Source organism: Haliotis asinina, chromosome 11, assembly GCF_037392515.1.
Source record: "Haliotis asinina isolate JCU_RB_2024 chromosome 11, JCU_Hal_asi_v2, whole genome shotgun sequence".
Lineage (NCBI taxonomy): Eukaryota > Metazoa > Mollusca > Gastropoda > Lepetellida > Haliotidae > Haliotis > Haliotis asinina.
In genome coordinates, this window is record NC_090290.1 from 34126542 (window position 1) to 34151748 (window position 25207).

Consider the following 25207-nt stretch of genomic DNA (forward strand, 5'->3'; position numbering starts at 1 on the left):
TGTACATGTGCAAGCATGACCAAGAACCAATAACTGCCATCAACTTTGTCTGTGACACGGTTTTATACCAAACATGTGCCAGCGCTGTTTGCAATATGTCATGATCCATGACGGAATAAGATATGAATAATAAGTGTAACCGTCCAAAAAACAATGCATATGCCTTTCCTTTTATGGAGCAGCGATGGAATGGCGAAGTTTAATATTGGGGTAACACTGTCCTTAGTTGTATATCACCACCAATTAATTTTGACATTTGAATAAAAGAAATTCATTAAGCGTAAGTGCGAGTTTAAGATAACTGGGTCATATTGTTTCCAGAACTTTGCGAAAATAATTTTCGCGAAACAGATGTGATAGTCAGCCTGACATAGATATAATGTTTTGCACCAGCTATCATATCAACAGCTGCATCAAACCTGTTAAATGCAGTTAGAAATGCAGTTACAAGTTACCGGCAGACTCTGTGAAGTCAAAGATAACTACCGCTGATTAGAACTGATGTTTCATGAATATTTCCTTTTCATTCATTCTCAGAAGTCACTTCCAATTATTCAAAATACAAAACTAAAATATTCAAAAAGTACATAGCAATCCTGTGCGCGTTGCAGACATGATAGAAATCTACAAAATTAAAGCTTTTCATCTCTTTGGTAGTAGTTTTTTATGCTGTTTTAATCATGACGCGAGGTGTAGAAGGACAACATGCCTTGCTTATTATTTCATTATAGACGTCGACCGCATGCTACATTACGAAGTTGTCAGAAGCTTTCAATACCAACGCTGAGCTATACTCTTAGAGAAATCTGATGTTTTCTCATATCCTTTCACACTTATCATATATTTTCTCAATGTTCGATGATTCCCAGTCTATTTACATGTTTATCGATACACAAGACTGTATGCCTAAAACATTAGTTCTTTCCACATGCTGGACATTAGAAGTAGAAGAGTGAAACAATTTGTTGTAAAGGGTGTGGGTGTGGGTGTGGGTGTGGGTGTGGGTGTGGGTGTGGGTGTGGGTGTGGGTGTGGGTGTGGGTGTGGGTGTGGGTGTTAACGTACTATAGAATTATTGTCCTACTGAGAGGGTACGTAATTTCCCAAACATTCTAAGTACAGTTAAACTCGACACTGTTTTAATCGTAGTATATGTGTATTTTTAATGAATGGCTAGATGTGTTAAAATTGCTAACAGCTGACGGGATGGTTTAAATCCAGCTATGGCGCATGCAGGAAGCAGCTCTACTCAACAAGTGCCCATGGCCCCTTGTATGGTGATCTACCTTCACGTTTTGACAATATATAGCCTGCTTTTACCTTGTATTGTCATCTATAGTTAAACTGTTACAGATCTAATTAATAGAATTAAATTCTAGTATGTCATAATCTAGTTATTTTACTGTCCTTCGATGACGGCTTCTTACGATTTACCATTAATCATTATGTATAATAATTATAATTAATTGTCATCGTCACGATATGGCTGAAATATTGCCGGTGTGACGATAATTTTAAACTCACTCACGCAGAGTCAGTACAGAATATCGGGAACTAATAGGCCAGATCCAAGAGTACGTATGTTAGCATGACGACTGGTCACAGCACTGACAAGAGTGCCTCGATACCGGTGTTTGGCTTGGAGGCACACACAGACAAATGCTAGCTTGATTCAATGTAGCATTCACGCTTTGGCCGCTCAAGGGAAAATGCTGTTTGATACTTGAGCCCCCGCGGCCCTACTTTAAAGACGGAGGTGACATGTTGGAATCCGACACATATAAGCTGTAACTTACCTCAACTACATGCTCTTAGACCTTCTTCCTGCAGAGATCAATACTGCTATGGTGTTTGTAACTGTTTGAGTTACTTACAAACGCAAGTAATAAGCGCTCTGAGCAGTGTTCCACACATAATCATGGCCCTCCATTTTGAGTTAATGAAGAGTTTGAGGAGGCTTACACATATGATGCAAGTCTGTAGATTGCCTTGCACCTTCAAGTGATTCGCTGTTTGAGGAGAGACAATGCTTTTAACAGAGGCTGTCTCAAAATGGTACGCGCTGGTCAGAGTAGGTTACTTAAGCTATGACAGCTCGTGTCTAATACGACTCCTTACAAGTAATCCGTAGTCTGCAAGGTCTGAGTGTGAGCTGAAACGAGACATTAAATCGTTCAAGGTTGCGGATACACTACTTAGATTCCATATACGTGTCACGAGAAATACGGATGACGCAAAATGATATTAACCGTGTTTATCGTAGGACTGGAAATCCCTACTAACGAGACAGGGTTACTTATGTGTTCTTAGTAATTAAATCACAGTTTCGTGACCACCTCCATCAGCTGGAACGCATACATGATGATTGTACAACAGAACCTTTGCTGAAGAGTAGACACCATTGTATCGGTTTAGTGATATTTAGAGATTGCAGTGTCACCTTGTAGAAAGTGACATATTGGTTTAGATCGATCATAAAGTGAATCTGGCAGCTGTCAGGGATGGTGAGGTACCATTGTGGTTATAGCGTTCGCTCGATTGTCCAGGTTCGTGTCCGACCCATTCCTGCTGTTCCCGCTGTGATATCTCAGGGATAATTCCAAACGTGACTTAAAACTAACTCATTTTTAGCTTTTATAGTAGGTCAAAATCTTGGCGGAAATGCATAAAGAATACACGATAATCCATGTTTTTTTCCTACACACAGTAAGCATTTTTGCAGGAGTTTCAAAATGCAGCATATACGTATGTGATTTTAGTTTTTGGATAAACAATTATCGGCAGTGCCTGAGATGATGCTGTAAATCCGGCTAGGGACAATCCAGCCAGCAAAAGTCCCCATGGAAGCTAGTGTGGTGATATATCTTTAGTGACATTTTTTCATTGTTCTCTGTAGTGATATCTCTTTGTCGTTACATGCTAGTTTTAAATGTTCATCCGTCATAGTATAGCTATTTTACTGTCATTTTTTGGTATGTATTTCTTTTGACTTAGTGTATTTTAGTATGAGACACTGCCGACTGGACTTGAACTTGTAACTCACTTACTCGTCCTTGAAATGTCTAGCATGATGGACACTCGGGACAACGTAAAACAGTAGCTCACAAACAGATGAAATGAATAGGTTGGGGGATCCCGCCACGACGTGTTCATAAAGATCTTAACAGTTCAAATTAGTTTGATTTGAAGGTTAAAGTTCCTACGTGGGTAAACGTGTGATGTGAGGGTGCAGTGCGGAGTTGGAATTGAGAAATCTCCCCCAAATCAGAGTTTGAAATTCACTTTATCTTCAATTAACAACAGGGATTTCCCTCGACAAAACTAGGATACTGGATTTGTCGTGAACGAAACGGCAGCTTTCGTTAGCAAAGTATTATCGATGTAACGATGACGATGAGTGCCAAGGCGTAACCTGCAACTAAAAAACTAATGCTGCGAAAGTACGGTGCGTCTTACCGTTTGAAGTCAGCCTTGTTCAGTATGAACGGAGGATATGTTGTTAGTTTACGATCATCCAGGACGCTGGTTCTCACGCCCGATTGTACGCAACTTGTGGCACAGTAGCTTTAGGAATCTTGTTACTGCATTGATAAGAACACTTCAGTCGTTGGACCATTTGAAGAACCTGAATCGTCAACGGCACCCTAAAGCCTGCCAATTTGGAACACTGTTCTCCCAGCTGTGACTGCATATGCAAGGGGTTACTATCACAAACCCCGTCGTTATGATTACCTCATGTGTCAGAACAGACATGGACACCTATGCTAGCAAAAGTAAGAGATGGTGACAGTGAATGAAAACATGATGCATTAAGAAGAAAGTTGAAGCGAGGACAAAAAAATGACGATGCGGAAACAACGGTGTAGACTCGTATCAGTTTCTGAAGTGTGGGTTTATAGTTAATCAGTTAGATACGAATTGATAGGGTCTGTTCTGTTTATTACGAAATATACTTGTGATGTAAGTAGTGACTTCATGCAAGTTTGTAATACCTACTTGTGTGAACGAAATGAGGTTCAGGAAGGTACATGCTTATAATTCTCCGTTTCTCTTCATTTCTCTCTGCCACTTGATGTATTAATTGTATATGAGCATTGGTGTAAATATAGGGCATATTATATTCTACGTTGTGGTAATTTAATGAGAAATGAGAATGTGTAAACAAAATCTTACCCAGAAAATCCGTAGGCAGTCTCCATATAAGGATGTAATACTCGTTATCAAGATTCACTGTTGACATGACATGGATGTGGAATATACAAGCAGAGTCCAATGTCAGTATATGCGTAGTGATATTAGATAACCTTCCGCGGGAGTCGTCAAAACCTCTAGCACAAGTTAGCAGAGAATAAAATAAAATACGATTCTTCGGTTACGTATGCACACTTGAAAACTTACATAGAGACATAGTTGAAAGATATATGTCCATTGTATGATTTCGGCCGTGTCACTGACGAAAAGATATCAAATACGTGTTATCATGATAACATGTGTTCGCAATAAGACAAATGTCAGCTTGGTCTGAGAGATGAGTGTATATCCCCAATAACAGATACTAGCAGTTCCTTCCTGGTAACTTGACACCACACACCATCATGCGTGGGTGAGTGATTTCAATTCAAAGTGACATTGGCAATATTTCAGTGAGTGAGTGGGTTTGGTTGGTTGGATGGTTGAGTTACTGAGTGAGGTTTTAAGCCGCATTTAAGTATATATCTGAAAATTCACACGGGGAACACAAAGAAATAGGACTGGCACATTGTACACACGGTTTCTAACCACGCCCCCAATGAACAGATCCAGGAACATCAGGAATACGTCAGCTATGGAGGGAAGTTTGGAGGTATACACGTCTTGATAGAAAACCACACAATGTTTCTCGACTTCAGAAACTTCAGATAGTACATGTTATGGTTCTACGCTGTATAGATCATATATGTATATGTATATATTTTGCAGGTTATTCACTGTCAGTCTAGCAGATATGCACACTTCCATTGAGTCACTAAAATCATAAGCGCAGCTTGCTTCCGTTAACGTGTTCTATTGTATCTGTCTCACATCATATGGTCGTCATTTCAATTGATGGATGTTGTCTTCAGAGTTATTTAGAGTTGCTTTCAGAATTACTGCACGTAAACTAAATACTATACTAGTGAGATGAAATAACACAGATTAAATCTGCTACTCTGCTCTAACACAGAATACTGATTCCGTACCGACTTTGTCCTTTTCTTATACTCCTATCAATATCCTTAAAAATGAATGCTGATCTCAAACCAAATTCTCAAATTTTCTCTGGTCAAAATCCAACTGGTACTATCTACTTCATTATGACTGTATTGATGCTTTCCTCAGATTATATGTTGAAACGAAAAACCGATATACAAAGATTGTTGCCGCTGAAACCTAACGAAGCCATTGCGGATGAACGTTTTAAGATAAGCGAGAACGAGTAAAAATCATTTAATCCTACCAATTTCATGGAGACTTTGACCTCATTTCACTATTGATGGAAGTGAAGATGAAGGCCAGTCCTTTTTTTTGTCATCACTCTGATAGTTTCCAACAGGTTCACGACATCCTATTCAAGGAGGATTTAATAATTTGAAAGCTGTCCATTCGAGACAGTACAACTTATGGACCAAGCGGGACCTCACAATCGCAAGCGGGAGGAGAGAGTGAGTGAGTCTAATCTTACCCTGCTTTTAGCAACATTTCAGCAATACCCTAAACGTGGGGGTTAGATATGGACATTACACATTGTACCTCGCCCCAAGGACGTCACGATGCATTATGCTCAGTCTACGGAAAACCATCATGTAACAATACCATCATGCAATAATACTACAATAATATAACAATAAAAACTTTCTCTTCTCATGATGCAATCACACCACCAAGCACGGTGAACCTGATACTCTATCTGTCTGATAAACGTTTCAACTTAATATTGTTCCGCAGGTGTGAGCTTTCAGAACATAATTTGTTGTATAGCTAAATTAAACCTCGAAATACCAAATATCAGCTGTATGCTTTGTTCTTAAAATAGAAACATTCCCAAATGCCACAGTTTTAAAGGTTTATATGTGACCTTAATTACGTAATGAATGCATTATTGCCGCAATTAGTCACGATAATTTTGTTGTTTTTCAAATATTAGTCCCGATTTGTACATCTATAATTTCTTAAGGATCATGTAAAGAATATTGCCATTCAGTTTAAGAGGATTTAACACATGTGTCTCTTGTGAAACCTAAGACGTCGTGTGACGTTATCAAGCTATGATATAACTAAGACACGCTGGAAGTGACGTAACATCAGACCAACAGTCACGGATATAAACATATCATCATTTTTATCATTGCAACCCGGTAACTGCATATTATGGGGTACAGACATCTTCTATGTTCACAATGAAGTCAGACGTTTGCTTGAATCAAATACATGTGATAATGCTTTCAACGGGTTATGGATGACATGTAGAAGATAATTCCAAACTATCTGCATGAGTAACGAAAGTGATGGTCGATACAATTTCCAATTTTAACATATACCGCATGTCCGCGTGGTTGATTATAAGTTGTTCACTGATCATGACGGGGACAAGGGCCGACGTACCCTCCTATGTTTGTTTATGCTAACAAACATCAAGAGGACATCAACCCAGGGGCTTCAAGGAACCAGGGAACAACGCATTTATCGTACCAAACACTTCAATGTTAATTCTGAATTGTTGGAGCACGGGTACAAATCTTTTTGTAGCCATCGCTGGATTTTGCGGACAACAATACATATATATTTAGAGTTATCTCCCTTCCATCAATTTGCATTCGCAAAACATTGGTAATTTCAGTACATTATACGTGATTCAATGTTAGATAAACTACTACTACCACGAAGTACCAAATGATTTCAGCATTCCAAGAAGGATACATTGAAAGTAATAGAAGAGTGCTCAGCCAATCAGTAAGTCAGTACGTGTGAGGTAAGGTAAAGAACTCGATCAACCTGTCTAAACACGAGATACACATGTAAGTGTAATATTTCTACACATTTTTGTAATGAGGACAAATAACATCTTTATAAACAAAGTATATTTTGGCAGCTAAAAAGGCAATTCAACGTATCTGAAGGTAAAATTGCTTGACGAAAAGACAACTGAGAGGCATACTAGAATATTTACGTTGATTTTATGAGTCTACATGTAAGCTGACGGTCACAAAGAACATGTAGTTCCAATGAATAAGAAATCAGGAATGGTTCCTGTATGTGATCCTCAGATTTGTCTGTTTATTCACATCATTGCTTTCTCACCGCTAAGTGACTTCATGTTTATTCTTACTGATGTTCGACATGGAATAATTACATCCTGAGTAGTATTCTGAGAAGCTTTGTGATGTCGACACAAACACAGCTCAATAAAGTGACCCCGGAATCTCTTAGCACTTAGTGAATAAACATAAAAGTTAATGGCGTGAGTCAAGTCACATAACAAAAACGCCAAAGTATCCAAGAGGTATTTAATAGCACCCTCCATACTCTGGTGATCAGGGTTCCAATATGGTGTCAGAATAAGCATAACACATCGGGGGGTTGTTAGTACAACCAACACAGCTGCTGCCGTTACTAACATAATTGTGATAGGGCGATGCCGATCAACACCCGAATTGGCGTTCTTGTTACCATGGTTACAGTGCAAAAACTTTTGCACTTTATCAGATTTCATTATTCCTGCTATGATCAGCAGATTAAAGAGCAAGAGCAGTATACATGGTATAAACGCATATACCATGATATTTATCCAGTACCATATGTGCATCATGAAATATTCATATTCCTTGTAAATATCGCAATGAAAGGTTCCGGTTTCCTTTTCCACAAGAAACTTCATTGTCCAGAAGAGATGAAGGAACAGAACACACAATGGAAGGGATAAGAGCACAACTGCGAGAATGGATTTCTTAAATGTCCAGCTTTGTCCTATTTTCAGAGGAAACCAAACGGCGGCAAACCTTTCCATGGACATTGCCACAAGCAGCCAATTGGCAAAAGTAATGAGAAAATTTCCAAAGTATCCGAGAACTTTACATCCCATTTGTCCAACATGTATCTTGTGGTCAAGAAGCACGATCAGGAGAAGTTTATTAACAATTGCAAGATTATCGACAACTGCTAGCAATGCTATGTAGACAGTTAGAGATCTGGCAGGGGACATTTTGATGACTGTAACAATGGTGGCACAGTTACCAGGGAATCCCAAGGCGAGAATAACCCACAGATAATATGTCTGGATGTCAAAAGCAACGCCATCAACAGTTCTCCAAGAAGAATCGTTTAAAAGGTCATCACTATTGTTGATAATCCGTGTCGTGTTTGACGCCATCATCTGTTAGTATGGTAATTTTAGAATATATTCACCTAGAAGCCAGCTTAGGAGGAAAGGTTATTCACCACCTGATAACGCTATTCAACTTGAATGAGAGATCTTCGTCTTGTTCTCAAACAGCTCGTGTTACTCGTCCTGGAAAAGAAGGAAATATGTTGATGAAGCATCGATTGGGATGCCAATTTCACTAACAACACGCCACGTACTGTCAATGACGATTTACACATGTCATTTCATCAGCCGCCGAAATAGCACTTCTGTGTTTTTTCCACTATTTGCTATTGAAAGCTTAAAAAAAGAATTGCTTCAAATGACGTAAATACGTTGTTCTCATCCAAATAATACTGCTTTAACTCTTTTACGTAAACCATCATGAATTGATCATGAATACGCCAAGGGTAATCTTTTAACGCAACCAAAGGGAGGAACTTTAAGTCAGTATTCGATTGAAGGTACAATTCGGTGTTTTAACGTCGAATTCTCCCACGTGTGTTTGCAACTGTCAAAAACAGTGGTGCTACTAAGTGGAGAATAACTACCTAAAGTTTAGAAAGCTCAGTTTATATCTCAGCAGTTTGTCAGTTATGCCTGTCCATGTCCTATCATTATCGTCTGGGAAGAAGTCCGGAAAAGAAGTGATTCACGTTTCACATGGGAAGCAGGTATGCGCACATGAGATGTGTCTCCAATATGTAAATGAAAATACCAAGCTAGGAATCAATTCAGGAGGTTTCCTTTTTCAATAGTGAAGTTGTTTTGTTTTGTTTTTTTTAAAGCTGACTTGTTTCATTCTACGAATGAGACGTTTAAGTTTTAAGTCTCATGGGTAAAAGTTCGGGTTTAATATATTCAGGCCTACAAACGGTGAACAAATCATCAAAACTGAACTCATATCCACCAAAACAGAACACAAATCACCAGAACCAGCCACAATATCCTCTAAAACTGAAACAAACCCCTGTGACAGAAAACTTATCATTTGAAATGGAAACAAAACTCGCGAATCAGCTACAGCAGCGCCCGAGAACGGTCACCGTGCGCACAAAACGGCAGTCACAGCATCCAAAACCGGCAACCATAGCATCCTGAAACGGCATAACTATCTCCAAAGATGGAGGCGTGAGGAGACAAACCGACTGTAGTCAATAGTGTTTTTCGTCACCATGAGTCTTCTCTTGAATATTTGACAACGGGATGTAGCGCATCAACCCCCTATTGTATTAAGCTTCAACCCTATGTTCAGACTTCTCAGAGTCAGGCTTGCGATTCTGCACAAGAGGATATTGTGACAGTTTCTGGTGATTTTTGTTCTGTTTTGGTGGATATGAGTTCAGTTTTGGTGTGTATGAGTTCAGCTTTGATGATTTGTTCACTGTTTGTATGGTAGGCCTGATATTACTATGACACAACTCCTAATACATAAAACCCACAAACAAAATATGTCATTTTGGTATCTTTGAAGAGAGACCAATGATATTTACAGAATGAAGGTATCTAGACATTCCTACCAATATTCCATCAGCTTCACCAGATCCATCCATATCACAACGTTTGGACGACAATTTAGCATGTCTAATCTAATCAAATGCATGTGTTTGACACTAGCTATCGATGAGGCAGGATTCGCCCAGTATGTCCGAAAAAAATGGTATTATCACTACGTAGAATGATTCTGAGAAATACTTGACTGTGATATTGTAAATCTGGTTCAGTGCATTTGGTACGATTATGGCGAAGCTTTATAACGAATCTATTTATTTCCTAAAGAGTCGAGTCGAAATCGCACCCACCATGTAATCTTAGCCATAATCCAGGCCCAGTTTGACCAATGCAGTAATAGTAATTACACATCAGACAGAACTAAGTCACAGATTTACGCTGTTATATTATTCGTGTCCGTTCACAGCAAGTTTGACTCGGAAAGGCGAATTTCCATACAGACTGAAACACCATAGAAGAGCTGTGCTCGCTATCAAATACCATGGCATCAATTACAATATTAATTCAAGCCTGATAGCCGGACTGACCGCCCGTCAGACCAGTGCTTATTGCATCAAGAACAAAGGGTAATGCTATAACTTATCATAACATCAGCATAACCATGTTGGTTTCGAACAATAATTTCAGAAATATTCCAGCATCCTTTGAACAAAGGTTTGTCTTGTATACATTATTTTTTTAATGCAAATAAATACCAAGGGGATTGGATGAGCACAGTATATGACCTGGTTGGGTTCGTGACATCTTATATAGCGTTTTTGGTTCCTTAGTAACTACAAATGATCTTTTAATACTCTGATTGGAGGTGAGGTGAGGTGAGGTGAAACAGAATTTAACATTTTGCGCATATGACAAGGTGGTGCAACTTGTACTAGACCCAACTTATGTTGGTTTTATAGTGCTAGCACACTGAGATACGATGTCGCATTTAAGTGCAAATACCCTACTGAGACACTCTATACTGTCTCCGACCCGACCAATCCATGTTGTCCCCAGGCAGGCAGGAAACAAAAAGTACCATTTTTAACGGCTTTTGATATGGCGCGAGCGGGGTTTAAAGCGGTTGTCCTGCCTGATGCTCTCACCACTGCAACTGACTCAATGGAGTTCCCTACGTTAGCCGATATTTAATACATAACATTAGTACGCGAATAACAAGTGTTGATGACTTACATCATCATGCCACACATTATTGGCTTCTCCCAATCCTTTTTATCATCTATTTTCCGACATTAGAATATAATGTAATTTAATATCTTGTACTAATGTTGGCCTTTACTGAATAACACTCATTTGATCGACTCCTTGTCCCTTAGTCTTTGCGCATATGTAATAATTTGGTTGAAAGTATTTTACAAATTATACATAAATCCTTGTGATAAATACATATGCGGATTTCAAAAGAAGCATTTTCTTGAAGCACGATGGAGAACAAATCGTCAATTTGAATACAATCAAACATTAAACGCAGTATTACAATAAGATACATCTATTTGCCTTTATTGGCAATAGATTGCAATATCATTAGCACTTTCTTTAGTTTCTTTGTTGATTAACACCATTGTTAGCACTGCACAAACTGTGTGACAATACTTTAAACATTTCAGTCTGCGTCGGTTTATCATATGGCTGCCTGATATAATGAACAATCATCAGAATAACTAGGATACAATGACATGCAGGTCTGCGAGCACACAATTTCGTTTGTCAAATCTTATACCATAAGCATGAGTTGATGACGGCCAATGAAAACTAGAAGGGAGTGATGTTTGTATGCACTGATTTCTTAGTAATGTGTATTGATTTGATAGTCCACCAGTTCTATGTTCTGTAATCTTGTAATGTTTCTGATTGTCCGATCAACAGATGTCTTTCCCAATCGCAATTACTGTGGGAAAAACGACGTCCTTAGTGTTGGGATGTAGAACCATGGACATAATTAATTTTAATATTTGTTTTCTGTAAACACAACATTGCTATCAGGGGAAAAGTATTTAAAAATCCATATCCATCAGTGCACCAACATAAAAATAGACATGAAATCCTATAGAAAAATCAATACCTTCTGAAAGTGTTTCCGGAATAAACGTTCATGTCAAAAGTTGGATATCTAACATCATTAAAGAAAATGTCTACATGGGGTCATGACATCACGTAAGCATAATAACAAAACACAATAAATTCTACATAAATACCTATTGTTAAACTTTAAGCGTGTAATATATTCAAATATTCACATGGTAACTGTAAACGTCAATACAGTTTTTGTCGAGAAAGCTGAAGCAGTAGGAGTAAAGGCGGTGCCATCAAATGCAGTCTAGAAAACATACTCACTATTGAACATCGCGGGAAGGTTTTGAGAGCAATATTCTCCGCATCGCCCATGTATCCTAACAGGCTGTCTGCTATCTTCCAAATGCCCGCTCGCTGTTGGTACGCGCGTTTTATAGCGTTCCGGTATTTCCACGGTGGTCAATACCAGGACCAGTGCTTGACGGGAGGACATCGAAACCACGTCCTGGAAGGAGACCAATTAACTCAACCAGTGTGCTGGACAAAGTTGTCGAGATTATTCCGACTCCAGAAATGTATAATTCAATGAGCATAGTGAATCCCAATTTGCTTTTTTTCCAAAAGAGAAGAGATGGGTTCTGATTTTGATCAAGTACTGCTTGATGTTAGGCGCTTGGTAAAAGACAAAAACAATTAAAACATTGTGGAACTGTGACTAGTGACATTACCTTTTACACCTCGCGGCTCACATACTGGAGAGAACTATAGCGTCTCATGTTCCCTCGTCACAGAGTAAATACACAATGAAATATAAATCATGATGTGGATTTAGTCGGAGGATATTAATGCAACTGCCATACACGACAATCCCAACCAACAGCTCGGAAGTTCAGGAGTACGTACGTTTTATCTTTGGGAACCCATGAAAATCAGGTCCTCAGTGAATCATGCTTGTTGTACAATACTACTGAAGGAATCTTTTTAGACTTTCTGACTCAGCTAAGGAAAGTCGTTGTATCCCAGTGGTGGTGCTGATAGTATCAGCCATTGGATCATTTTGATCACATCAGTTATATTGAGTGTGGCGTTCAATAAGAACTGTGTTCTAAGAATGGCTTTGAACACGAAAACATGGACACTTTGTGGATAGTGTACGCACTTAAATTAATTGTAGTTTCGATGGCTGATTGGCTTAGGCGACTGACTTTGCTTGCTGGCGATTAGACTGGTGGTATGGGTTCGAATCCCGGAAGGCACTTAACCCGACAAAAGTACTAAATTCTGTACTTACCAAGAAAATGCAATCCCAAATATAACGTATGTTACGACAAAAAGGGTTTCACTTGTTTCTGGGTCAGAAAAGTAAAATAACAGTCTGGATGCCATGATAAGACAAACTCAAATATAACGCGAGTATAATGCCGTCTTTTGGGCATCCACTCTACAAATGACTTCAACGGTTATTGTGTAAACTCTGGTTCCACCATTCCAATCCACCCTTGTAACACACCTCCATTTGGTGGATTTAGGTTGTGTTTAACGCGACATCCAACTGCCTTACAGTAGCGGCTGGTAAATAGTGAATGATTGATAGTGTGAGCAACGATCAATTCTTTCGGAGTACGACGCAATAAGACACGCGAAGAAGCGGCATAGAATGTGACTAAAGCAACCCATGCTTGTCGTAAGCGGCGACTAAAGTTATCGCGTAGTCAGACACGCTGAAGTGGTTGATATCTGTCATCGTATCGCAGATATGTATATCGATGCATATAGTGTTCATCACTGGCTTTGTGTGGACAGACTCGATTATGTATAATCTGCTGCCATAGAGCTGGAATATCGCTGAGCCCCTCACGACGTAACTAACCAAGGAACGAAGATTGTCCAAGCTTTCTAGTCACCTCTTCACATCCAACACAGGTTGTTTCAGATCCGGAAGCCCCAAGGAGAGACGACATGCCGGTTTCTCCATTGTCAAATACCTGCTTTCCTCCTGTATGCAATTGTTTGCCTGACCGTATTTTATATCAGGTCACCGCCGTAAATGATTACAAACCGGAACAGTAATGGAGTTGGTTGTGGACCCTGATATGGACATAAATACCTTTGTAATGTATACTCTGAAAGGTTCAAAAGACAGAGACATGATTGCTATTTTTCGATGACAATGCTTTAAATATAGAATTCCCATTCATGTTGGTGACTACCATTGTTGTTCTAATTAGTGACAAGGTATCAAAGCAGTGTCAAACAATCCAGAGGAGAGTGGAGTCATCTTTTTCATCTGTGCATCTGCCAATGTCTTACAATACTCTGATTTTATACAGAGATACAAAGACACTACTGCGTGTGATGACTATGGTTTTCATGGCTAAGGACACAGATTCTGCGCGAATGTGGTTTTCCTCTGCTGCAAGCAGGATACTTTCAGGTTGTATCTTCAACTGTTGTGCGGTTTTCCAAGCAGATCACAACTGGTCCCCAACAAGACCCTTGCTGATTGGGAATTATGTGTTATCCCAGCTCTCCACTGCTTGTCTTAAGAGACGGCAAAAGGACGGTAAAATACTTTGAGGTATTATGTGTAACTGTCCAAGGTTCTTGAAATTGTCCTTATTTGCTCTTCCTACCAGTTCACGATCCCGTGGCGATTTGGGATTGTAGGTATTCCCATATCAACGCTGCTTGTCGTAATAGCCGACTACACTATTAAACCCTTTTCGATTCTGCTTTAGAAATTGTCCCCAGCAATCCAGATCTGTTGTTCAGTAAATAAGATGGATCTACTATTTAGGCGCGATGACCTCATAAAGACGAGAAATTGGATTGGGTATTCAAAGTCAGCCGTCATATAGACTGACGCTGAATATATAGTTAAAGCGCTTAAAGCATCTTTCTGAATTACCTCCCAAATGCTCAAGACAGGTTTGAATCAATTCAGCAAGGTTTACCATTATGCAGATTCTGTTTTCCCATTGGGGTCTTTATCTTGCACTACCTTGTCCTACTGACGAGGAAAACCCTCAACAAATGAGACGTGAAGTCAGCAAATACATGTGTTCACCTAAATCCATCTTTGATAAAGACATTTTGTTTGTTTCGGTATTGAAGCTGCGGCTTGATTGTATTGCCTGTGGGAACACAGCTTGAAGTAGGACATAAGACAAAGGCAAACGTCTTGTACTGCCATTAGAAGTAATAAAGTGATTATTTTATTGGTCATGTAAATCTACATTTATAAGAACTGGGTGGGTGACAGGGTGGTTGAGTGTCATAATGGATTGGAACTGTTCCTGCTCACATTACCTCTTATACTCCACAGTTGATTCAGTGAGGATACCATCACCACCACGGCTGGGTTTCACCTTCGGTGTGCATGCATTGCTTCTCTCATCTTCTTTGTTGGCGTGGGAGTTTTCAACGACAAATTATAAAACTTGGGCTATTTGTAAAATGTCACAATACTGGCAAGTTATTTATCGAAAAGCTTGCTTAACCAATTTAGGTGCAGTGATACAGAGCCATTTTACACGTGTTGACAGTGTGTACTCCATATTAGCAGAACACGTAAACATGTTAAACATATTATGAAGACTACGCAGGACATGATTCGAGTAACTAAAACATGAAACATTTGTTACATTACTTTCAATCGCAATTGAAACTCCGTATTCCGTGCGGAAGTGATGCATCACATCAATTCCGCACCATTGCCACTGGGCAATATGATTAATATCATTTGGACACTCAGTGATTGATAGAAATGCCTGCATCTGCGTTCAACATTGTACTATGAGGTGTGGTGATTTCAATAAAAGTATGTTTTACAGATTCAAATATTAATATACATTTACCAGAAATTCCTTACACAGGTAGAGATCGCTTTAAAATATGTTTGTTGTCACACATACCATCGAAAAATCACGTCATCTGTTCGTCCAATACGAATAGAAAAACGTCAAATATTAGGAAAGTATTCATGCTTGTAGGTCAGTCTGAATGATACATGTAGATATAATTAATTTCAAAGCTGATAGTGTGTTTGACTAATTGGTTTCAAATCGTAAGTCATATTTGACAAGCGGTTGTAAAACCAACAACCCCAAAACGTCTTGAATAATTACAGTAGATAATCCTTTGGGCCGTTGTCTACAGTGTCCACGTCACTAATGACTTTGACCTTGACGTATGCAAGTATGACGATGCCTGTCTTTTACTTTAGGAGGATAAGGACACGTAGTCAACAACAGAGTCAACACAAGTTATACGACTCAGCGATTGTTGAAATAAAAGTACCTGATCCAGGTCGTTCTAAGTGCTGGTTTCGTCATTCTAATGCAGCCTCTTACGCACCTTAATTTTGAGTTGTTTAACGATTCACCCAAATGTGTGGAGAGTAACTTTGAGATATAACGCTACTGCCTACTATACATTTCAGACAGTGTCCCTATTACGTAACCTCTGGCTTCAGTTCTCTTGTTGACTATGCAGTACCTTATTGACTCGGCACTAACGCTACTGACGGAGTTTCTTTCCTAACGCCAATATATGGTGGCGACTTGTCCAGACAATCTAGGGAGTGATATTGTGAAAAACGAAATTATTCCCTCGGGGGGTAATGAACCGCAAGTGCGGAAGTAACTATGCTACACCCCCAGAACCTTTTATTGACAACAGAAAGCTCGGTCATTTGGTTACAGAGGAGTGTAGATACACTAGATGAATACGGTAATTAATGGCAAGTGAAAGCTAATGCAGACAAGAATAAAATCATTTTTTTCAGGAAAACCTGAAGGTTGAGAAAATATGAGAAGTTTTATGCCTGGTCGTACAAGGTGAGAGAAAGATGGCTGGCAATATATACCATAGCTGATATGCATGTATGTTTGCCCTTCGCATACATTCAATCTTGCACTATGCCCACTATATGTGGATGTAGTCATGGACAATATCTAAACCGCTTTCCTGTAAATACAGTTAATGACGTTGTAGATTTTCTGTTGCCAAAAAAGGTCCCTTACCTTAACGTACCCTGTCCCTAGATGAGACATGTGATTTCGACAAATACGTACACTCTCAAACGATCTTTGATAAAGGCAGTTTGTTCAAGCACTATCAAACCACTGATTCTAATTTGCAGACCGGTTGGGTAAATAATTAGAAGTAGGACATCGATCATAGCAAACATCTTGCACTTACATCAGAAAGAGGCTCAGGTCTCAGGACACTATCAACGAAAAACATGTTTATGGTCTCTCTTGGTTCGATTCAACATAATCTCTTGAACAATCGTTAGTTGAGCAAAGTCATCTGAAGTCACGAATGGTAATTAGAGTTTTGATCTGAAGTGCACAGCTCTGTTTTCTAAGGGAGGTTTATTTGTTGAAACTATTGGTGACCACATCTAATGACAGAAAGAAAATATGGCGATGGACTGTGATTTTAGTGGCGTACGTAATGGTAGCCACTGCGTCCAAGATTACATTTTCAAGTGCATACTTAAATATTTTCAGTGACCTGGATCAAAGAGTAAAGATGTCACAGGCAATGATTATAGTTTCAAAGCATTACATCAGTAATTTATGAGGAAAGCGATTGCAACGGGATGAATGTGTCCAATACACAGTTTATGGACAATTGACTAATCGAGATTGAACACAAACTGCATAATTTATTTTAAGTAAACAATTTGTCGAAGTTAAGACCAAACATTTAGCAGCGTGGGGTGAATTTCTTGATGCTGTGACATGTAATGAAAATAGACAGACATGAAGTGTGAGTGAGAGAGTAGCAGAATCTATGATAAGAGTGTGAGTGCGTGGGTGATTAAATGGGTGGTGTAGGTGCATCGTGGATGGGTTTGAAGGAGTGTGAGCGGGATTAGGGTCTCTACGAGTGGAGAACAATGACCAATAAGGATGAAGACTATGGTACTGTCAGTGATGAAATATGTCCGATTTATTCGTTTCATTGGTTGTTTATAGATACGACTGGTAGCTTAAATGTTAAATAACTACCTACGTCCACAAATACAGCAGTTTGCAAGAATGCACGATAACATCAAGACGAGCCTGTTACGTTTCTTACTGAAAGAACTGATATAGAACAATTGTGCCTTTAGAAAAAAATAATTCCGCAACTATAAATAAAGGATGAGGTGTCATTTAATACGTCAGTGTTCCATGTCGTGTTCTGGCGTTTCCGTGTAGGTCATGGTGCTTGATGGGAGGACATCAGAACAGTTATGTGGAAGGATAGCAATTAACACCCACTACTGGATGAAGGTTTTCAGATTGCAGGAATCCATAAGTTGATGGGTTTAAGGAATCTCAATTTGCTTTCTTTCAACATCTAACAAGTGGTTGTAGTAAGATTTCGTGTACCATTTACAATGTGGCTTCGTTATTAGCGCCATATACAAGAAAAGAAAAAAATGGAACTCCCCACGTGTCAAGTCGTGGAACCGTGCCGAGTTGCATTACTTTGTATGTTTCTATCACTGCTAGTTTTCAGCGTTGGTTTGCATGCGTGCTTGCGTGCTTGCATGTTTGTTTCATCTCCTGGGATTACTTGGATGTTTTCCAAAAACGAAAGCACGGGCTATTTGGTGAACATGGAGGACCAGTCAGTCGTTAATATTGTCAAGTACTCGTCCAAATATAACTAAACTATACATATAATAAAGGCAGACTGACTGATACGTGTGTATATGGTGAATATGTTTTCAAGTAAATGTTTTCTATAAAACGCCGATGTAAAGACCTACATGCGTGTAGCAAATTGGCCAAGCAGTTGTAAGGAATCACCAAACAACCCCAAAATATCGTGCATCATTACATTACCTAGTCCTTAAGGTCAGTGTCTGGATGTACAAGCCATTAGTGACAATGACCTTAACCGCTGTTATAATTATCAGAGGTTCTATGACAGACTGAGTAACAAAGAGCATGTTTCTCAACTACGGCATATTAGACTCTGGTTTCACCATTCGAATCCTGTCGAATACACAATATCAGGACGGGATAGCCTAAAGGCCTAAGCCTCTGCTCGTCACGCTGAAGACTCGGGTTCGCTTCCCCACATGTCTCCACATGTGAACCACATGTCTGGTGTTTCCCGATGTGATATTGCTGAAATATTGATAAACGCGGCGTAGACCATTCTCATTCACTCACTTATATAGGTTTACTGAATGTTTTTGGCTTGTTACGGTTAATACACCAACCTGCGTATATGTATGTGTTCACATCTGACGATGAACTGTCCTGACAATTTAGCGACTGATAATGTGAGCAACGATTTAAGCCCCCAGAATTGCAACGAAACTTGATCAAACATGTGGCTGTACCTTAATGACTTGGGCTTCTGCAGCCAAGATTCCCCACGGTTGTACAAGATGGACCTTCCTGATTGCCATCAACAGACTTCGCTCTGTTCAGGCATGCTTTTCTTAATCATTACATATATGTGATGTCACGTCTATGTATACTGTTTCCGTTTCCCCGCAGTAACTGAATACAGGCAAGACCCTGGTAATACAATGACTCGATAAGCTGGGGACACTATACTCTGCTTACAATAAAGACATGATTGCTTGTCGACATGGGTCTAAATATGGATTCCAAATCATGCTGGTCAGTGTATGTGTAATTCCAATTCCAGGGATACGAGTTTAAAGTAGTTTCCAACATTCCCCACAAGATTGGACTCTTTCTATTTTTCCATCAGAGTATCTACAGACGTCTTAGTGAACATGTTTGATTTACATATTACGCCGTCAAATACGAGTGAGATCTATGGTTTTCACTAATTAGTTCTACAGTATTGTATATCTCAAGATTCTGAATTATTTAGGTTGTCTATTTAACTCTAACAGTGATGTTGAAGCCAACCCGAACTGATTTTTCTTCTACTCGAGGACAACATTGGGGTTTGGAGTAAATGTTTTCCAGTAATGCACCATTCTTGTAGATACAGAAAAACTTTCAGGTTCTAAAATTTCTGATTGAGGTGATGAAGCAGGTAAACGATGTAGAGTGTGTGTTAATATGAGCCCTTCCAAACTGAACTATAGGTCAGGATTCTGCTGGTAGCTTATGGAAGTACCCCGACAAAATACCTCGAATTCTGTTAAGTGCAGCTTTAAACAACAACAACAACAATAACAGAAATACACTAATCCAGACGTCTTTGCATGCACTTATATCAGGAATAGGAAACTGACTTTCGTCTCATCGCACGTTCAAAGAAAACTGTTTCGATCTGTTTGTTTGATTTAATCGAATCTGCCAGTCGTCAGCTGTGCAGAATGCTATTGAGTCATGACAGACTAATTCGGCTGTTATGTTATTGAACACATCCCAGATTGTTTCATTAGTTCGTATATTGGAAGTATACCTTTTAAGGGAAGGCTGTTGTTGAACTGTAAAGGGTAGTAAGTAAGTTGGTTTGAGTGAGTGCGTCAGTCAGTCAGCCACATTTTATAATGTCAGTCAATGTATTTCACTTATATCATGATGTTCAACTTTGATACCCGTCACAGCATGGTTAAAATATTGCCGATGTGACGTTAAATATTAACTCACTCACTCCACCTTGATACTGGAAGATAGACCTGCCCATATCAACGACATCGGACATTACGCAACACTGGAGTGAGATATTGGCAGTCATTCAGTCAGTCACTGAGGGTGTCGCTATTTGATATTTCCTGATGTTCCACACTGACACTGGAGGAAAGGCCGAGCCATAGCATAGACGTTTAGAATAGCGCGTATCCTGGTGACGGAGAAAGATCCGATGCAATACAGGAGGGGAAGCTAAAGGAGAAATTCAAGCAATAATATTTTCATGGTCATAGTTAGGATTGATAGCAAAAACTGGTAACTTTGCAAATAATACTTGTGTTATGGTCGTAAATCACATCAAGTGTTCATTTTGTGTCATCAATAATCTGCTTTGTGCACCCATTAACTTGAAATAGAACTCTATTGCGACAAAAATCTTTACTTAGTGCTGACGTGTTTCCATTATTGCAGATCGGTGACCTGACCTGGAAAACGTGCAAACATCAAAGAGATTATCAAAGCCCTAAAATACAATCTCGAGTTAAACATTAATCAGTCTTTAATGTCCACACCAATCAGACACCACTATGCTTTCAATCTGCAAGTAAACATCAATCGATTACAGAAAACCATTGATATTTATAGTAAGCACATTGCAAGCAATTAAACAATACGTTTTTGGATCGGTGGAATCTCTAAATCCAACATTCTGATTCAGCGAGTGGTGAACGTATGTTACGTGTGAATCTATACTAAAGCTTTCTACTTTATGAACAATCAGCTTGGCTTGCGCTTACAAGGTGAATATCCTAAATCAGCGGTTCCTTAATGTCTTTCCCTCGCCAGGCAGTACATTTGATAGTTAACTTTTCCGCTAGAAAGTTAAATCACGTCAAAGTGGAGGTTTCTATAAAGCTTCCATTCAATAGAGACCTCATATTTCTGAAGCAATCTACAGTAAGATTTATCGATAAACCCTAAATTCATTTTTCCACGAAAGATGTGATCGTTACATCTTAAATAGTTTATTTTTGTACTCTTCAGAAAGAGAACCATAATTCGCTTCGCTCGGCAATATTGCGGAGGCGTCTGACGCACAACTTACAATACGTCGCCTTCGTTGTTAGGAACAGGTCCATAATTCAATTTGCGCTCGTCGGTGATGAGTTGTCTATCGCGTGAAGGTACAGGAGATGGTAGAGAGTAATACATGTAGCTTGTGTATGAGATGTCATTAAGCCATCAGCAATGGACCTTACTGACCGTTCGTTGTCCTTGTGATATATATCGAATATAGTTTTAATAAGTGCGAGAGGAGTAGCCAAATAAATAAGACCTCTGTTCGTCGAGATGAAGGTTCAGTATCTTCCTTGACATGGTTGGTTTAAACTGTAAGCGACAGATAACATCAGTCACTCACTTAAATATGTGATTACTACAAATAGATATACGATAAAGATAGTACTGGAGGCGAAGCACATGCCTGATCAACTTTAAAACTTCGAATCGTGTTATAACCCGATTGATTGATATACTGAAACCTGCCAGGCACACGTAAACGAGTTTAGGTAGAATCAGAGAACCAGGAAGCAGTCCTGGACAGTATCCTGTTCTCTGCTGAGTCAGAGTTTCACTGGGATAGTACGTATGCTCGTAAATGGATCAATAGTTGACGAGGAGGCGAATTCACTTGTGCTTTCATTACTCCCATAGTCAGTTTTGGAGGGAATGAGTAACAGTTTGGGGTGCAGTCTCGATTAACTAAAGTATCCAACTCATCATCGTCGTCAATAGCACAGTCAAACGACATCGTTCGAGATACGGCTCTACTTTCCATGCAAATGCAGTGTCATGTTACAGCAGACATGCAACACGTTGCACGTTCTGTAACAGACATTTTGCTGGTATCATTACGCCGTTCTATTTTTCGTACTGTGTAAGGGCTGCTTCTTCTGATCACTTCCCCAGAGACACACAGGGGTGATCTTTAACAGGACAGAACAAGCCGGGAACGTTTGCGCTGTATGCACAATCACTATATCCAAGATGTTTTAAATCATTTTGTGTCTTCAGATCATCGGTTACCCTTCCAGTGCCAGTATCAACTCATACAGGGTCACACCCAATACTGAGATTAGTATTTTACAAGTAGTATACACGGTTCGTGTGAACTTAGGACAGTCTGATAAGGATCATCATGAGCTCAAGGCCAACAGCCCCTCCAGCGCACTGTCCAGGAGAGGCTGTGAAGTCCAGAACTTTCTTACGAACAGAATATATATATATATATATATATATATATATATATATATATATATATTACCCACAGTGTCAGAATGGTTGTGCTCCCGCTGGAGAACCCAGACACTGCTGATCTGCGCCAAGAGATCATGTGTAACTAACCAAGGGGCCGCAAGAACAATGGAGACCCTGACGATAGCGTACTTGGGATGTAATCGAGGAATGTCAAAGGCGATATCCATATAATAAAGAAAATTATTTAGTTTGTCTTTCCTAAATGTTGCCAGTCATGTTGCATTCAAGAAAGTTTAATGATATTAGTAAATTCATTGGCTTTCTGTTGGTTTTCCTATTCCCAAGCAGTTTGAAAACAACATTTTTCAGGACGCCCTGACGTATCCATTGTCGTACCGTAGAAGGACTTGAAGACGTGAAAGGCACAGGCATGGCGAAGACGTATTTTCTTTAAAGAACGAATAAACTCACTTGTTTGGTACTCTTTTTACGACTGCATATGAAAGACTTCTGGTCAGTCATAAACGGAACACCATTTTTTTAAAGCCTGTGGTTAATTAATACCAAGTGCTTAAAAGTTGCTAAAAAGCCTTCTGCTTCTCTCTCGCCTGCAAACCACAGACTGGTAACGTAACTCTGTCGCCAGAGCCCTGCAGTCACGTCATAGAAGGAACGATTTTCAGTTAGTTGTATAGAAACTGTATAGGACGCTCGTCATTTTGTTGATTTCTCGACGTCACCAAAGACATGCCGAATTGTGGTATTGCCGTCAATTGCTCCTTGGGGTCGGGTGATGGTGTCACTATTGAATCATGGCCCAAAGGATTTTGCATGACGCAACTTGTAACATAACGACTTCTTCCACATAAGCAAGGTTGGGGTCGAAGTGTTATTAATATTGCAAGTAATATTATACTGACCTCCACCTCGCTTCCAAGAGTGAAATTGTTATGTTATAAGCAGTGTCATGCAAACTCCCATTGTCCATCAATAAACTACATATTTTACTACCAGTAGAAAGTAGTTTTGATTTTGTAAGTCAGTGAAAACAAACTTAAATAGCATTCATCCTACGGGCGAAGCCATTTTTGAAAATCGTGCAGTCACGGACTGAAGTCCATTAGATTACTGAGATTATGAGTTGTTTTCATCAAGTTAGAAAATAAAAACTACTTTCTACTAGTAGTTAAATATGTATTTGAATCATGGCCAAAAGGAGTTTGCATGACACAACCTGTAACATAACATAAGCGAGGTCGGGTTCGAAGTGAAAATACTGCGGGATAAATTTCTACACTTGCTAAATTTACTTGGTTTGTAAACGTTCACTCACTAGTATGTATACACTTGTGTATTTGAATCATGGCCAAAAGGAGTTTGCATGACACAACCTGTAACATAACATAAGCGAGGTCGGGTTCGAAGTGAAAATACTGCGGGATAAATTTCTACACTTGCTAAATTTACTTGGTTTGTAAACGTTCACTCACTAGTATGTATACACTTGTCAATATACGTCTTTATATTTGGTCTCATAATCCTAATTACTTTATAATCATACTTGTATGCATTTTGAAACTTAATAAAAAGAAGCGATCTGCGAATGCATAACAGGAATGTAATATCTAGACATTTTAAAGTTTGCCTATATGATTCATAATTCGCACGCACGTCCTAGTGTATGGCATGTGTATCATTACCCTTCACGACGATAACAATGATTCTATTCAAAGCTACGACAACTTATTAAAACAAAATGCAACTATCAAAATTAAAACAAATTAAAGTTATAGGAGCATTAATATCCACTAATATCCACAAAAACGAGTGATATATAATTCATCTGCAGATTTCCCAAGTGATGTGTCTTTTAACAGTCTAATATACGAAAACGTGATGCATCGTTTCAGGTTTTTTACATTGCTGTATAGTTTCATTGGTCTCACCTGGCAACTAATTGCATAAGAGAGAGAGAGAGAGAGGGGGGGGGGGTGGGGGTGGACGAGCGGATGGACTCTGTTATCAGACACGATCCTCCTGTCCAGGTGGTAAAGACTCTGGTCCAATCAGCTACTTCAAAGAATTAGGAAAGGTCTGTCAGTATCACGCTTCTATATACAAGCTATGGAGGCGTCATGACAGAGAGGAGGTCGTTTAATACGCCCTTTCGGATAACACCAAACTCATGAAAGACCGTCCAAATCCAGCAATGTCACTCTTTTCAATAATTTAGGAATGACGTCAGTGCGTGGGTCGCTGATCGATATGTGTGCATGGTTAGTTCTTCAGTAGCTGTCTTCACAAAAAACCGAGAACTTTATCATATGGCGATGACTCGTCAAATATCCAACTAAGTAATTACATATTCCAAAAACCTCATGATCAAATGCTCTCGCCGAGAAGAAAGACTATCCCTACGTTTGATGAAATTTTTCTATGATATTCATGGCCCTTCAAAGTCAAGGCAAGTCTATAACCGT

The 25207-nt window shown here is 39.3% G+C and overlaps 1 protein-coding gene across 1 annotated transcript; it reads right to left on the reverse strand.

Moving 5' to 3' along the window:
• Positions 1-7296: 7296 nt before the first annotated feature.
• On the reverse strand, positions 7297-8385 carry LOC137256479 (probable G-protein coupled receptor 139). The gene has a single exon (XM_067794317.1). The coding sequence runs from the start codon at positions 8383-8385 to the stop codon at positions 7297-7299; it is 1089 nt and encodes a 362-aa protein (XP_067650418.1).
• Between the last annotated feature and the right edge of the window lie 16822 nt (positions 8386-25207).